A 16,221-nucleotide genomic window follows, 5' to 3' on the forward strand; every position below is an offset into this window, starting at 1 on the left:
TGTTAGCCATCCAACATAGATGCTGGAATGCAAACTCTGGTCCTCTGCAAATACAGCAAGTGCTCCCCCCCCCCATTAGTTTATTTACAATTGTTTCAAGTTTAAGAGTTCAAGAGTTTAATCTAGTTCTCAGATCATAGCTCTTAAACATTCTTCATCCTGCTAAAGGGTTGGAATAAATATCCTTATTTTTTAAGTAGCTGGTGCTTTACTATAAAGAAAGGAGCAGCAAATCAAGATCCAAAGTACACAGTCATCATAGCCAGTAACCGCCACTTGTTTTTCACAGAAGATGGCAACTTCCTCCCTAGACCCTCCTCACAGTGGCTGAGAAGGACCACGGAGGTGGTGAACCTCTGGTACTCTGGCCTAACATGGCGCTACCGGAAGTTCTGCGAGGAGCACGGAGAAGGAAGGCGGAAGAAATGGCACCGCAGTCTCCTTTCTTCCGTCTTACCGGTTAACTGTGGATGGGATTATTTCCCTGATCTTTTTCAGTATGCCTGTTTTTGGTACTTAAGAAGGCGAGTGATTTGGGCATGTTAATTTTGCAACCTCAACCTGCCCCTTTGTCGAGAAAGTTTATCAGCTCTAAGAATTTTCTGTGGAGTCTTTGACGTCTCTCATAAACAGAATTATATCATACGCAAATATGGATGCTTTGACTTTCCTATTTGTATCCCTTTTATTTCCTTCTCAAGTCTTACTGCTGCAGCTAAAACTTTAAGTACTATACTGGACAGAATGAGTGTGGACACCTCTTTTTTATTCCTGATCTTAGAGGAGAATAATTTGGATTTTTTTCCCCTTCTATTTATCACGATAGGTTTGATAGGTTTGTCATGTGTCACCTTTATCATTTTAAAATATGTTCTCTCTGTCCCTAGTCCCTTCAGGGCTTTTACTGTGAAGGGATGTTGGATTTTGTCACAGGCCTTTTCTGCATCTGTTGAGATGACCACGTGATCCCATCTTTGAGCCCATTATGTGATGAATTGTATTTATTGATTCCTGTGTGTTCGGTCATCCTTGCATGCCTGGGATGAAGCCACCTTGATTGGCGTAAATGATCTTTTTAGTGTGACGTTGTATTTGGTTTTTTGTTGTTGTTGTTTTGTTTTGGGGGGGCGGTGTTTTGAGACAGGGTTTCTCTGTGTAACAGCCCTGGCTGTCCTGGACTCGATTTGTAGACCAGGCTGGCCTTGAACTCAGAGATCCGCCTGCCTCTGCCTCCCGAGTGCTGGGATTAAAGAAGTGCGCCACCAAGCCCAGATTGGTTTGTATTTTATTGAGAATTTTTGCATCTATCTTCATTGGTGAGATTGGCCTATCATTTTCAGTTGGCTTGAAAGGGAAAATTTTTAATTAGCATTAAAGCAACCAGAACAGCAGAGCTCTCTAACTCATAAGTGCAGGTCGACAGGTCTGCTAGCCCAAGGTCCCAGATGGTAAGTCACAAAGAATGCAGAGATAAGAGACAAAGGCCTACTGAGTGTTCCAGGGACCGGCTGGCCATAAAAGATAGGGAGGATACACAAGGACAAATTCCTGAGAGAAGCAGGTACCGGACATGATCAAGTGAGTAATGAGCCAAGACCCCTCATCCAATTTTATGGTGTTTGCTTAATCCTCTTTGAGGCCCCCACACAATGTTCCAGGTTTGAGTTTAACCAGATGTGTTGTCAGCTCAGATAAAACATCTACCCTCGGATTTCAAGAAAAACAGGAACCAAGGACTGTTCCGGTATGATTAAGTCTGAGCTTACCCCAGATCTGCCTACGCAATTTGCTGATGTTCAAATGTTTGAAACAACCAATTGTGTGTGGCCGCGCCAAAACTTCCCACTCCCCCCCCGACCCTTGCCCATATAAACCCCAAACCCCTGGGCTTCGGGGTCGACCCCTCTGTCTCCTGCGTGAGATACATGTCGACCCGGAGCTCCGCCAATAAACTACCTCGTGTGTTTACAGCAAGACGGTCGTTTGTGTGTCTTTGGGTGCGCGCCATCCCAAGGCTTGAGTGAGGGTCTCCCTTCGGGGGTCTTTCAGGCTTTGTATTTATCTGGGTTTGGTATCCGAATAACACTGGCTTCTTAAAAAGAATTTGAAGTATTCTTTTCCTATTTAGAAAAAATTAAATATTGCCCAGGCATTGTAATGCACGCCTTTAACCCCAGCACTGAGGAAGCAGAGGCAGATGGATCGCTGTGAGTTTCAAGGCCAGCCTGGTCTACAGAGTCTACAACAGCCAAGGCTAACACAGAGAAACCCTGTCTCGAAAAACAAAACAAAACAAAACAAAAACAAAAATCTTATTCATGTGGGGTATGCGTACACATAGAAACAAGAAGACAACTTTCTTTTAATTCAATGTTATTTTTTAATTCACAAGTTTTTAATCCATCACCGCTGTGTAATTCCAGAACATTTTTGCCCCCAAAGAGGCCTCCTTTTCATTAGCAGCATCTTCCTTTCCTCTGGCTTCTAAAAAAGCCCGAGTTAACTTTTTTTCTAAGAGCCTGACTGTTGTTCACATTTCTTTTTTTCTTTTACTTTTATTATTTTCTTATTTAAATAATTTATTCAGATTACATCTGGATTGTTATCCCCCTTACTTGTATCTTCCTGTCCCCTCCCCCCTCCCTCTTTCACCCTATTCCCCTCCCCTAGCTGGTGACAGAAGAGGGGGGCCTCCTCCCCCACCACACGACCACAGCCTTTTTAGCTCTCCCCACCCACCTTTATGTAGATTCTAGGATTCAAACTCAGTAGCCAGGGCAAGGTCCTTTACCTGGTGAGTCATTTTACTGCCCCTCCTTTTCAGTTTTATGGAGTAACTTGATATAGTTATTTGTTTGGTACTGAATTCATCTGGCCCTGGCCTTTTTTTCAGTTGGGAGAATTTTTTTATTAATTATTACTGCAGTCTCATTGCTTTTCATAGAGCTGTTTAACTTCGGGAAATCATATCCATCCAGAAAGCCATACACGTCATTCATTTAACCTTGCAGCTTAAATGAGTATAAATATTTTATTTTTATTTTTTGGTTTTTCAAGATAGGGTTTCCTGGACTCACTTTGTAGTCCAGGCTGGCCTCGAACTCACAGAAATCTGCCTGCCTCTGCCTCCCGAGTGCTGGGTTTAAAGGCGTGTGCCACCACACCCGGCTGAGTATAAATTTTAAAACACATTCTCATGGTTTTCTGAATCTGTTTGTTTTCATCTCTAATTTTGTGGATTTGGGTCTTTCTCAACTTTCTTCTGGTTAGTTGGCTGAGGGTTTGTCAGTCTTGTCTTTTTAAAGAATCAACTCTTGGCTTTATTGACTCCTTCTATCTGTTTCACTAATGTCTGCCACAATATTAATCACACTTTGAGGTATTTGACTGCTCTTTGAACATTCTACGTCTGTGGTAGAGCACAGGAAATAGCCCTTGGTTTGCTTACCACCTCTGCAGGGGAGGGGTGAAAAAAGGAGGAGCAACAAAATCCTCTTACAAACAGAAATAATTATCCCTTTGTGACTGAATAACTTTATTTCCCCTAGTATAATGTGATACCATGCATCAGAATTCCACCTCTTAAAGCACTGAATAGCTGGGTGGCGGGGGGGGGGGGGGGGGGGGGGGGGGGCACGGCACACACCTTTAATCCCTGCACTCAGGAGGCAATTCAAGCAGATCTCTGAGTTGGAGGCCAGCCTGGTCTACAGAGAGAGTTCCAGGACAGCCAGGGCTACACAGGGAAAACTTGTCTGGAAAAAAAAAACCAAAAACCAAACAAACAAACAAAAAGGGAGCTGGAGAGATGGCTCAGTGGTTAAGAGCACTGACTGCTCTTCCAGAGGACCTGGGTTCAGCTTTACCAGCACCCACATGGTGACTCACAATTGTCTGTAACTCAAGTGGACCCAACATCTTCACACAGACATCTATGCAGGCAAAACACCAATGCACATAAAATAAAAGTAAATAAATTATAAATGCTGAATGACATTCTACTGTGGCTGTGATCTCTGCTCTCTATTCCTCTGTTGGTGTACACTTAAGTTGTACCCGCCTTTTGTCAATTGCAAAGAGTGTTACAATGAACACGGATGTATACACGTCTCTTTGGTCTCCTGCTTTCAATTTGTTTGTACCTATACATATTACCCACAGGCAAGACTGTGGGGTCACATGACTCCACCACTCAATTTTGGAAGAACAGTTAGTGTTTTCAAGAGCAGTTGCATCAGTCCATACTCCAAACACTTGTGCCCAAGAGTTTAAATTTCTCCACATTCTTGCCAACACTTACTATCTCTTAGGTTTTCTGTTGTATTTTGTGTGGGTTTTATTCCCATTTCTCCAACGGATGGTGATGTTAAGTATATTTTTCTATGTACTCCTGGCCACCTGGATATCTTCTGTGGACAAAGGTCTCTTCAAGTTCTTCTGAGGCAAAGCAGAAGACAGGGAAGACCATAAAGGATGTGGGGAGGGAAAAGGGCCCTCAGTCTAGACTCTAGTTGAAGCCTCTCGCCAGCACAGTTAACAACACTAGCGCAAGGAGTCCGTGTAACTCCCTTCCCTTTCATGGAGGGATTCAGACCCCAGAGAAGGGCAAGAGCCTGAGAAGGAAGGCCTTAGGTCCCCGGATATCCACCTGGGAGGCTGTCCATTGATCGGGAATGTTGGATGCGCCTACATGAGAAAAAGCTCTTCTGTTGGATGAACTTCTATGTCTAGCTCTGGACCTGGGGATGAGCGGTGATCTTATGCATGGCCAAGCCAGGGGAGTGGGAGCTTGGGGACAAATGCCTGGCTTTTTTTAATTAGTATTTGTGTAGCTGCCTCTCGGGCTTTGTATCCACTCATGGAGTGACCTTATGCAAGTCACTTTTATTTATTTTTAGGCTTTTTTTGAGACGGGGTTTCTCTGTGTAATAGCCCTGGCTGTCCTGGAACTATCTTTGTAGACCAGGCTGGCCTTGAACTCACAGAGATCCACCTGCCTCTGCCTCCCAAGTGCTAAGTCGCTTTATATTTAAATGTCAAGCCTTCTCTAGTAAACGACACAGGCCATGATACCAAGGAACCAAGGCAGACACTGTTGGTGAACATTTATTTAACCAGAAATATTAAAGGAGGTGGATCTCAGGGCCCTTGAGGCTCTGTGCATAAGCAATGGGCACAGTAGCACTAACGGTGCCCCAGGTCGGCCAGATGCTCCTCCTGGGTCCTAGAGGGACTTGAGCCTTGGATGCAGCTGTGGCTCACAGTGTCAGTCCTTGTGGCTTGGGTGGAGCTCTCCCATCGTCTGTCATCTGAGTCTCAGAGAGGAAAAGCAACATCCTCAGGGTTACATAATCCAGTCGCTCTGCTAAGTCAGGCCACATTTCTCCCGGAGGAACAAGCAAATTTACTCCCATGCCCCTCCCCCAGGACATTGTTGTCCCCTGGGAAGCACAAATGAATCCTAAGACCTTGGTCTGGCCCCAACCACTCAAGAATAATTTCCAACCAAGCTCTTCAACGTAACTATGCCACCCACCGAGGTTACCATAGCCAGGTGTTTTCTGAGGATAAGAAAAATGTCACTTTGTATGGCTCCACCCTGCCCCCAGTTCCTAAAATTCTCCAGTTCACCTATTTGTCCTCCTATATATTTATCCTCTTTTCCTATATAAATATAACTAGAGCTTATAATACCAAGGCACGGCAGTCATTGACACCATAGCATGAATTTGTTTGTCAGCTATTCAGGGGAGGAGTCAAGGCAGGATAAGTAAAAGACCCAAAGAGGGATGGAAGCTGATTCTTGCTAAATTTAGGGTTTTGCGCTTGACCTACATAGCCCCTTTCCAACAATCTGAGTCTCTGTTGACAAGACACTGCTTTGTACCCAGGGATGGAGGAAACATTATTTTAATTGATGGAGTCTGCAGCTCCTTTCAGAAATCTGATTCTGAGCCTGCCTTTGTGCTCCCTGCCCCATGTTAGAAACCAAGAAACAGAAGAAGTTCTAGTGGGGATGTTAGCCTAACCCTGGGGGCCTGGTGGACCAGCCTACAATTCCCAGAATTCTACTGAGAGTAGGTGAAAGGCCAAGGAAGTCTGAAGAGTGAGGCCTGGTGGCTGCCCACTGGGACTGATTGAAGCCTGGGAGGTGAGTGGCATTGGGCAAGTGCAAATGGCAGGAACAACTTTCTGGGTATCAGCAGCCTCCCAGGAAGTGGATCGGGGTAGCACATACTTGAGGCATATGGGTCTTCCCTATATGTAGGAAGAGAAGGGCGGGTAAGGCTGGGGACAAAGAAGGCACCCACATCTGCAGGGGCAGGACACCAACACAAGGGCCCTGGTGTCATCTAAAGCAGTAGGCAGGGGGCAGTGGGTAAAGCTGGCCAGAATGTGCTCTCCCATCTGCTCTGTTGGGTGAGAATGAGCTAGAAGGGCCGGAGGGAAGGTGGAGGGACCATAGGCCTGACAGGGTGACAGGCCAAGGGATGGAGGCGAGCAAAGGCGGCGTTGTCGGCAAGGCTCTTGCTGGGACGGCAGAAGGATAGGGCTTGCTGAGGCTTCCTGGAGTGAGCACACCCACGGTCATCAGGTCCTCCTCACTAGGCCAGCTTACGGAGGATCTTCTTCACCCAGGACAGCCTGGGGTCAGCACAGATATCGCGATCCTTGATGGTTACCAAACTGGAAGAGATCCCAAGGAGTAAGTGGTAGCATTAGCAGGCTGGTAGCCAAAAGTATGGACCTTGCAGCCGGCCTAGCTGGATTGGGTTGCAGTTTTGCTCCTTGCCAGCAGGTCAGGTTATTTCTTTCAGCTCTGATTTCTACACCTGTAAAATGGGGGGTGACAGCCCTGCCCGGCTGCATGAGATTTTGATGAAGCCTTCGGGACACAGACTGACCTGCTCAGGAAAGCAGGTGCTACTAAAGGCGACAGCACATGGTAGGTGCTGTATAATTGTGTCAGAAGATGGCCTCAGCTTTTTTCAGTGTGTGTGTGTGTGTGTGTGTGTGTGTGTGTGTGTGTGTGTGTGATGTACACATGCATGTAGAGACCAGATGTCAACACAGTATCTCCCTCACTTGCTATACATCTTATTTTTAAATACAGTTCACTGAACTTAAAGCTCACCAATTTAGCTAGACTGGCTGTCTAGCAAGGCTCAGAGGTCTTCCTGTCTTTGCATCGCCAGCACTAGGGACAACTGGCCCATGCAGCCACATCTGGTTTTTTTTTTAAGATTTATTTATTTATTATTATGTATACAGTGTTCTGTCTGCATGTACACCTGCGGGCCAGAAGAGAGCATCAGATTACATTATAGATGGTTGTGAGCCACCATGCGGTTGCTGGGAATTGAACTCAGGACCTCTGGAAGAGCAGGCGGTGCTCTTAACCACTGAGCCATCTCTCCAGCCCCCCTCCCTCTTTTTTTTTAATTCATGAATGCCAAGGATCTGAACTTGGGTCTTTATGGTTTCTCAGTGAGCACCTTTACTGGCTGAGCAGTTTATCCATCCCATCTTTACAATGGGTTCTTTAATTCTCGCATCAATTTTATGTGCCCTGTGCCCCTGTACATCTATTCTACCCATGGATGTAAAGAAATTTGGCTGGATATAAGAAGGAGTAAAATATATCTAGGGGTGGGAGTTGGAGTGTGACCTTGAAGAATGTCCCTTCCAGGCCTCTTTGGGAGTCCTAGAGCATCTTGTGGAGAAGTAGGTTTGCCCTGTGGTGATGGCAGAGTTAACTGTCAATTCAGAGTGATCTAGAATCACTTGGAAGAACTCTGGGCATGCGCATGGGGATTATTTTATTTTAAGAGCTGTGAGGCGCGGCCCATCTTAACTGTGGGTGGGGCTATCCCTGGCCAGGAGATCCTGGATGATATGAAGTGGAGAAAACAAGCTGAGCATCTGCGTTTGTCCCTCTGTTTCCTGAGTGTGCGTGAGACGTGACCAGCTGCTTCAAGCTCCTGCTGCCTGGGTGACTTCCCTGCTGCAATGGTCTGTGGGCTAAAGCAAACCTTCCCCCCACCCCCACCCCAAGTCACTCTTGTCTGAGTATTTTTATCACAGCAATTAGAAAAGAAACTAAGACACACAACAAGTGTGGTCCAAGGCTCCTGAGTGGCACAGCTGCAGCAAATACCAGGCCAGGCTTGGGCACTGAAACTGAGGTTGGTCAAGTGGGTACAGGCTGGCTGGTGGTGGGGCCCTTGCTCCCATTCCATAGCTGTTTCCTAAGAGTCCAGCCATACAGCTGAGAGCTGCTAGCTACCCACATCCCTGACCTGTCCTTGTACCATCAGTAAGAGCCTAAGGACAACAGCAACACTAAGCCTGGCTTTTTTGTTTGTTTGTTTGTTTGTTTGTTTGTTTTAGACAGGCTCTCACCATGTAATCCTGGGTGTCCTGGAGCTCACTATATAGACCAGGCTGGCCTTGAACTCACGGAGATACACCTGTCCCTGCCTCCCAAGTGCTGGGATTAAAGATGTGGGCCACCACACCCAGCCTGAGCCTGGCTTCTTGGGCAGTTTACATAAGGCTGCTCCCTCCTAGGGCGTCTGTCTCCCACTCTGTCAAGCTGTATTCTTTCTAAAGTCCCTTTGGGCTCAGAGTCCATGTATCACTAGAGTACATCCTTTACTGAGCATCTCCTGTGTTCTAGGCCATGAGCTTTGCTGTTGCTGCCCTGTGATGCTGAAGAGACCCTTAAGCTCATGCTACGTTCTCAGTGTGCAAGGGAACCGCATGGACTGTGATTGCTGCGCAGGGCTGTTTCTAGCTAAAGGGTTATGTGCACACGACCTTTCTGCACTTGGGAAACAGGGGGTTATAGCTCTACTGAGGTGACAGTAAACAGTCTCAGAGCTGAAGGGGCCAGAACCTTGGGAGAGTTCCTGCTCTGCTTTTCTTTGCAGACACCTCTAAGAGATGCAGTCAGCTGTGGGAGGAGGGAGAGATTATAGAACCCAAGGGGTGGTGTATGGCCCCAAATCCAAGAACCATCCAATAGGTGGTGTGGCTAGCAGCAGGCTCTAAGGGAGTAGAAACCACCAGAGGGATGCCACAGAACTAGGGGTCTTCCAGCCAGGTGGAGAGGGGAGCAATGAGGAGAGAATCACAAGAGAAAACTCTTCGAAGGGATACAGACCCTCCAGGGGCAGCCTGGGAAATCTTGCTCCAAGCTTTTCATGACCGAGCCTGCTTCCATTCCCTTTGCTGAACCTAGGTTCCCATCCCTTTGCTAAGCCTGAGTCCTCGTCCCTCTCCTGAACCTGAATCCCTTTTTCTTTGCTGAGCCTGGGTCTCACCTATACAATGGGGCTAACCAACTTCGTCGTGGAATTGCTTTAAAGACTGAGCGAGTCACACAGGTAGTGTTCAGAATAGCCTGGGCATGTGGGCAGCCCTCCGTAGGTGTCGGCTCTTAATAGTATATCTCTGACTAAAGAGGCTACCTTGAAGAACTTCCAGGGGACTGGGAGGACCCAGAATGTCTTGGCAAGGGAGCGGCTCTAGGCACATTGTTTATATTCCTATGCCTGCTTCTAATCACCAACAGCCTGTGGCTACATGCTGCCCATGTGCCATGCCATGCTTAGGTGGCACCCATCTATTCAGCTGTCATCCTCAGGTCTGTCACATCACAGATGTTCAAGAACATCTGTTGAGTGATATCATCAATTTGGCACTCAGAAAACCCAAGCCTGGCTGAGCCATCTCTTCCAGCCAAGCCTTTTTGCGTTGGAGCTTGATACAACCTGCTCACCCCTGCGCCACACCTGTCAGGCTCATCCTCCAAGGCACCGAAGCTCCCGGCTCCCTACTTACACAACGCCAGGCTTGCGGCAGGACTTTGAGGTCCAGTAGAAATCCTTCACTACACGCGGTGGCAGAGGGTGACGGATGTAGTCCTGGCAGCAGGTACTGTCTTCCACATTAGCACCATAGGGTCCTGGTGGAGGGGAACCCAGGGGACATTCACTGGAGCATAGAGAGGCCAGCCTCAGCCCCACCCTCCGATCATGGGCTACCTATAGGGAAAAGGTTCTCTTCCACACTGATGGTTATCTTCTAGGCCTCATTCACTCCACCTGGGGAGTCTCTGAGATGACACCAAAAGCCCAGCATCTATACTCTGGAACCGTGAGCTGCAGGAAGTGGGTTCAGAATGACTGAGTATCAACAGGCTTCTAAATAGGTCCTCTGAGCCAGTCTGTGCTCACCTTGGGTCAGTCTGTGGAGGACAGCGCCAGCTTCCCAGGAGCTTGTCGGATGCTCTGCCCTGCTCCAGACCCACCCGACCCCACGCATGCAACACAGAATTAGAGCTACACCTTCCTCTTCTCAGTGCCCTGGTGAAGCTACATCAGAGACGGGAAGGCAAGCATCCAAGGTCATGGTGAGACTGTGGCAGAGTTAGAATCAAGGCTCAGATGGGTGACGACAGTCACAACGCAGACCTGGTTCAAGTCCCACTTTGCCCCTGACTGACCCTAGTCACCTGTCACCTCCAAGACCCATGGAAGGGGAATGCCAATTCCGCAGGGCTTTGCTACATGGAGGCTCTCCAGAGAGTTGCTAGTGGGAGCAACAACTGATTGCTTGTAGTTGCCTTGCTCCCACTGTGGAGACCCTTCTACTGCCCAGGCCAAAGCAGGAGTGTTGATAGCTCTATGGGAAAGACAAATCAGGACCCTGTCTCAACCACAGGCTCCAGAGCAAACCTTGGGTGTTGGGAGGGCAGGACCAGCTTTATAAGAGAGACTCTACTTTCCCCCAACTCAAGCCTGATACCTTGTGGGCTCTGCATCCGCTCCCAGAGCCCCTATAGTTGAGCTGTCTGGGGAAGCAGGATCCCCAAGCCTTGCATACCACAACCCCCAAAACCAATTGAGGCAGATCCTAAAAGCCAAGCCTTTCTGACTACCCAGTTTATAAGTGGGTATACCCGGGCTCTGGGAATTGATAGAGCTAGCCCACGGAAGTGTCAGAGCTAGCCCCAAGCCACAGGAGCCAACAGCAGACTCACTCTGGGATTCTTCCCAGACACTCTGACGTCAACCCTCCCGCTCCCCAGCCTCACCTGCATCAGATGTCTGAAGTGCCACGACAAGAAGGATGAAAGCCACTAGGAGTGGAGCTCGCAGGCCAGCCATGCTGTATCTGTCCTAGCCAGGTGTCCAATGGCCAGAGCACAGCAAGGCTGGGTACTTAAGCACTTTCTCCACCCACTAACTCAGACATCTTAGTCACCGGCAAATCTGACATTCTGTGTCCTGAAAGAAGAAGTCCCACTTCCCCCCATGGGAGGATCCAAAGGCGGGGAACTACTCAGAGGGGACTGCCACTCTCCCTAACCGTGGGTCTCCAGAGACTTGTAAAGTCCCCTCAGCGGTGCTCTCCAGAGGTTGTTTGCCGTATGACCTCAACCGTGTCGCCAGCGGTCTTGGGAAGAGCTTCTTCTGATGGAGATGGGGAACCTCACCTGAGGTTCGAATACAGACTCCTAACAAGACCTTCAGGACCTCTTTTCCAAAACTATTCTCCCATAGGCAGAGCGACCACGCCATGTGACTTTACAGTTCCTCAAAGAGGTCTGTGACCTGACCTCGACTATATTTCCACTTTGTACTTCTCTACCGCAGAAACTCCTACTCACACACCAAGAGCCGTTTGAAATGTCACTTCTTTGGTAAGCCCACCTCCTCAGGACTCCACAGTCTCCCAGTAACCAGAATATGACCCAGCAGGAGACTTTCTCCTGAGCTCCTCCCATAAGCGCAGGACAGATAACCGTTCCTTATCTTTCTCAGTTTCCAACCTGCTGAGCTGCCTGCAGGCTCTCTGCATGCTTCAAGTTCCCAGTTTTGTGAGCTGTCACCCAGGCTGAGATGGGCTTTGGTGATGTAGCTGTCTTTGATCATTCTTGTTCCTGTAGGTAACCCCAATAAGACTCATGGCTTCACCAAGTCAGACTTTAGTAGCATCTGTACTTTGGGCTCCCTATCTGGGGTAAGTAGATGCATGTGTTGCATTTCCCCAGGAAAAGTCTTGTCACATAACATTAGGCAAAATAGAAAGTTCTGGAGGTAGCTGTAGTCACACAAACGTTTGAACATGCCTAATGCTGATGAGTGCACATCACCCTTAAAAGTGGTTTGAAATACTCAATATGTGTTGTGTGTTACATACCAAAGATGTGCCCCTCTCCAAGTCAACCCCGGCTTCTTAGGCCCATGAGTTCAAAACCATCTGGACAGTATAGTGAGATCTAGTCTTTTGTGTGTGTGTGTGTGTGTGTGTGTGTGTGTGTGTTGTTTTGAGCCAGGGTTTCTCTGTTTATCCTTGGCAGTCCTGGAACTCATTCTGTAGAACAGGCTGGCCTCGAACTCAGAGATGTGCCTGCCTCTGCCTCCCGAGGGATTAAAGGCACAAGTCACCACTGCCTAGTCTTTAACAAAACAACAACAAAAACTGGAAGAAAACAAGTGACCCCCACAAAAACAATTTGCCAATCCCCAAAGATACGTGGGACCTTCAGCCCTTCAAATCAACTCTCCCAGATTGTGTGTGTGTGTGTGTGTGTGTGTGTGTGTGTGTGTGTGTGTGTGTGTGGTGTACTTGAAATATTAGGTGGGTGGTCCTGGTGCCATACACCTGTAACAGCTGTAATTCTAGCACTCGGAAGACTGAGACAGGAGGATCTCTGAGAGAAGCCCATGACCCTGTCTCAAAAACCACAAAGCTAGGGCTGTGGACAAAGTACCTGTCGCACATGTGTGAAGACCCAAGGTTTGGTCCCCCAGACCCACAAAGATCAGACACAGGGCTGTAATCCCAGTGCTCCACGAGGAGATGAGACGTGGAGACAGGAGGACCCTGAAAGCCCTTAGCCTGACTCCCAGTGTGACGAACAAGAAATCCTGTCTCAAACAAGGTGGAAGGCGAATAGCAACGTCTGATTTTTGACTCCTCTCAAAGACCTTCCAACGCCAGGCATGGTGACATACTTATAAAGATTTATTTATTTATTATTAGGCATCAGATCACATTATAGATGGCTGTGAACCACCATGTGGTTGCTGGGAATTGAACTCCGGACCTCTGGAAGAGCAAGCGGTGCTCTTAACCTCTGAGCCATCTCTCCGGCCCCGGTGACATACTTATAATCTCAACAGCTGGGAGCATGAGATAGAAGGCTTGCCATGAGTTTGAAGCCACCATGGGCTAGATTTAGCTCCTGCCTCAAAAACTAAAACAAAACCAAACAAAAGCAAAGACTTCCGAGAAATAATCAGAGAAAATTGAATACAGACTAGTATTAGATGCCATTGTGTCTTAGAGTACATTTGTTTTGTGTGTTGAAGACTTCAGGGTGTATTAGGGATCCTCTTCTTCCTAAAAGGGGAGCACTGAGGTATTTAGGAGTGAGAATCATGATTTCAGAGTGGGGGTGGGGGGCGGTGGATACAGACTGGTAAATGTAATGTGTGTATGTGACGCCTTTGACTGCAGTGTCAGCTGCATACATGTGTACACAGATTAGTATGTATAGACTACTGTGTATGTGTGTACACATAGATGCACATGTAAGTTATGTGAGATTGTGAGGTGCATATGTGCATGTGCAAGTATGTGTGTGTCCAGAGGGGGAAACAAAGCCAAAATGGCAAGGTGAAGTTGCTACAATGGTGGGGCTTAGTCATGCACCACTGATGTGCTGATCTAATGACTCGCTTGACCATTGAACCTGTATCTCACTGGGCTTGGTTCACCCCAATAGTCCCAGCATTCAAGATGCTGAGGCAGGAGGATCAAGAGTTTGAAAATAGAGCTGGTTGTCCTCAGGAGGCAGAGGCAGGTGAATCACTACGAGTTCAAGGCCAGCCTGGTCTACAAAGTGAGTCCAAGACAGCCACAGCTACACAGAGAAATCCTGTCTCAAAAAACAAAAGCCAAACAAACAAAAAAAAGAGTTTGAAAATAGACTGGGCTACATAATGAGACCCTGTCTAGAAAACAAGCAAAACACAAACAAAGAGTTGGGGGTATTGTTGTTGTTGTTGTATACAGGGTTTCTCTGTGTAGCCTTCCTGTTCTAGATTTGCTTTGTAGACCAGGCTGGACTCAAACTCACAGAGATCCGCCTGCCGCTGCTTCCCTGAGTGCTGGGATTAAAGATGTGTGCCACCATGTCTGGCTCAAAGAGTTGTTTTATGCCTTTGTTTGGGTCTTGCTGTGAAGCCAACCTGACCTCTAGCTTGAAGCCATTCTCCTGCCTCTACCTTCTGAGTGCTAGGATTCCAGGTGTGAATCACCATAGCCCATGACAACAACGACAACAACAATAAAAGGGGTATTTCTGTGTTTAGGATGTGTGTGAGACAGAGTGTAGTTATATCATCCAGGCTAATCTTAAACTTCTGAACTCATGCAATCTTCCTGCCTTAACAAAAAAATTTTTTTTTCTTTAAAACAATTGCATTTTTTCATTCATTCATTTGTGTGTTTGGAAAGTGGAATCATATTGATTCTGGGAATTAATCTCTGGCCATCAAGCTTGGCACGAAGCACGTTTCCCCTCTGAGCCATATCACCAGCCGGAGAATGATTTTTGCATGTGAAAGTTCTATCATAAGAGCATTGTAAGCAAGTAACCCTTGGGGCTTTCTTACAGGGCCTCTTAAGGTACAGGGCCTGGGGGGTCTCCCCTGGAGAACACCTGGGTCTCCAGAGACTTGGCAGGCCCCAGAGCTCTCATCCTAGCCCAGCCTGTGGGCCCAGCCCTAGCTCCATCCACCCCACCCCCCCCACCCCCCCCCACCCCCGCCCCTGCCCTGGGCACACCTACAGCCTGGCAGCCTCTGCACCAACAGGGCTCTTGGCCTTCCTGACTGGAGGAGGGGCAGATATGAGCTAAAGGAACTCTGATGCCCAGTTGGGGCACAGAACACAGAGATGAGCTTTTAAGGGAACGGAAAGGAATTCTTGGGGCTGCAGGTGGTGAAGCCCCAAGACACTAGAGTGATAGTGGGGATCGGGTGGAGCACTAATGATGAAGGGGTTGCTCTTTCCTCCTTCTAGTGGCCACACTGTCTCACTTTGTACCCTTCAAAGTACAGACTCTCCTAGACAATCCTCCTGTTCCAACCTCCCTTTTCTTTTGTTTAAATTGATGGGTCCTTGTTTAGAGAAAGGGTCTTACTCTGTACCCCCAGTTAGCCTAGAAGTCACTATGTAGACTAGGATGCCCTCAAACTTGCACTGACCCTCTTGCCTCTGCCTCCAGAGTATCAGAATTATAGTCATGTGCCACCATTCCCAGCTCTAAACTAATTTTTATTTATGAAAAACATAAAGCAGGAATGAGGTATGTTGGCGCACACCTTGAATACCAATACCCAAGAGGCAGAGACAGGTGGATCTCTGTGAGTTCAAGGCCAGCCTGGTCTACATAATGAGTTCCAGGACAGCCAGGGGCTATTCTGTCTAAAACAAACAATAACAGCAACATCAAAACCAATAAGCAGAAGCTGGCGGCACATGCATGTCATCCAGGTCTTTAGGAGGCTGAGGCAGGAGGATTTCTTGAAGCCTGGGAGTTAGGGATCAGTCTGGGCATGCTAACAAGACTACAGAGAGACAGGGGTGGGGTGAGGTGGGTGTTGGGGAGATAACTTAGTAAAGTGCTTGCTGCACAAACATGAGGACCCAAGTTCAGATCCCCAGTACCCACATAAAAAGCCAGCTACAGTGGCTGAGGAAGTAGACACAGAAGGCTCGCTGGGGGCTTGCTGGCTGGCTGGTGTAGTCTAGTGAAATCCATAAACTCCAGGTTCAGTTACAGACCTGTCTCAAAAAATAAGGTGAGGGCTGGTAAGAAGATGGCTCAGCTGTCAAAGGTGCAGAGGATCTGAGTCAGTTCCCAGCATTCCCAGCGGGTTGCTTACAACCAGGTCCAGGAGAGCAGATGGACTTTTTGGGCACTGCATTAATATACATGTACCCACACATACATACATACATACATACATACATACATACATACATACATACACACACACACACACATATATATAAACACACACACACACACACACACACACACACACACACACATATATATATATAAACACACACACACACACACATATATATACACACACACACACACATAATTTTAAAATGAAAAAGTTACATCTT

General features: G+C 47.6%; 1 protein-coding gene and 1 pseudogene across 2 annotated transcripts; both read right to left on the reverse strand.

Moving 5' to 3' along the window:
* Positions 1-73: 73 nt before the first annotated feature.
* On the reverse strand, positions 74-376 carry LOC311582962 (cytochrome c oxidase subunit 7C, mitochondrial-like; annotated as a pseudogene). Its single transcript has one exon. The product of its transcript is annotated as a cytochrome c oxidase subunit 7C, mitochondrial-like (transcript).
* A 4,714-nt stretch (positions 377-5,090) lies between these two features.
* CCL22 (C-C motif chemokine ligand 22) lies at positions 5,091-11,194 on the reverse strand. The gene is made up of 3 exons (XM_084755235.1): positions 11,102-11,194; positions 9,847-9,970; positions 5,091-6,687 (listed from the first exon to the last, which is right to left on the reverse strand). Exons 1-3 carry the CDS (start codon positions 11,172-11,174, stop codon positions 6,606-6,608), a joined length of 279 nt encoding a protein of 92 aa, XP_084611361.1. The 5' UTR covers positions 11,175-11,194; the 3' UTR covers positions 5,091-6,605.
* Positions 11,195-16,221: the final 5,027 nt, after the last annotated feature.

The sequence above is a fragment of the Acomys minous genome, assembly GCF_964271855.1.
Source record: "Acomys minous genome assembly, chromosome: 14".
Classification (NCBI taxonomy): domain Eukaryota; kingdom Metazoa; phylum Chordata; class Mammalia; order Rodentia; family Muridae; genus Acomys; species Acomys minous.

Bases quoted from the DNA above. Each gene is read 5' to 3' on its own strand.
- CCL22 (XM_084755235.1), bottom strand. From the start codon at position 11,174: ATGGCTGGCCTGCGAGCTCCACTCCTAGTGGCTTTCATCCTTCTTGTC. The intron at 9,971-11,101 runs GTGAGGCTGGGG...CCCCTCCACCAG, and splicing joins ACTTCAGACATCTGATGCAG to GACCCTATGGTGCTAATGTG. The intron at 6,688-9,846 runs GTAAGTAGGGAG...GATCTCTTCCAG, and splicing joins TGCCGCAAGCCTGGCGTTGT to TTTGGTAACCATCAAGGATC.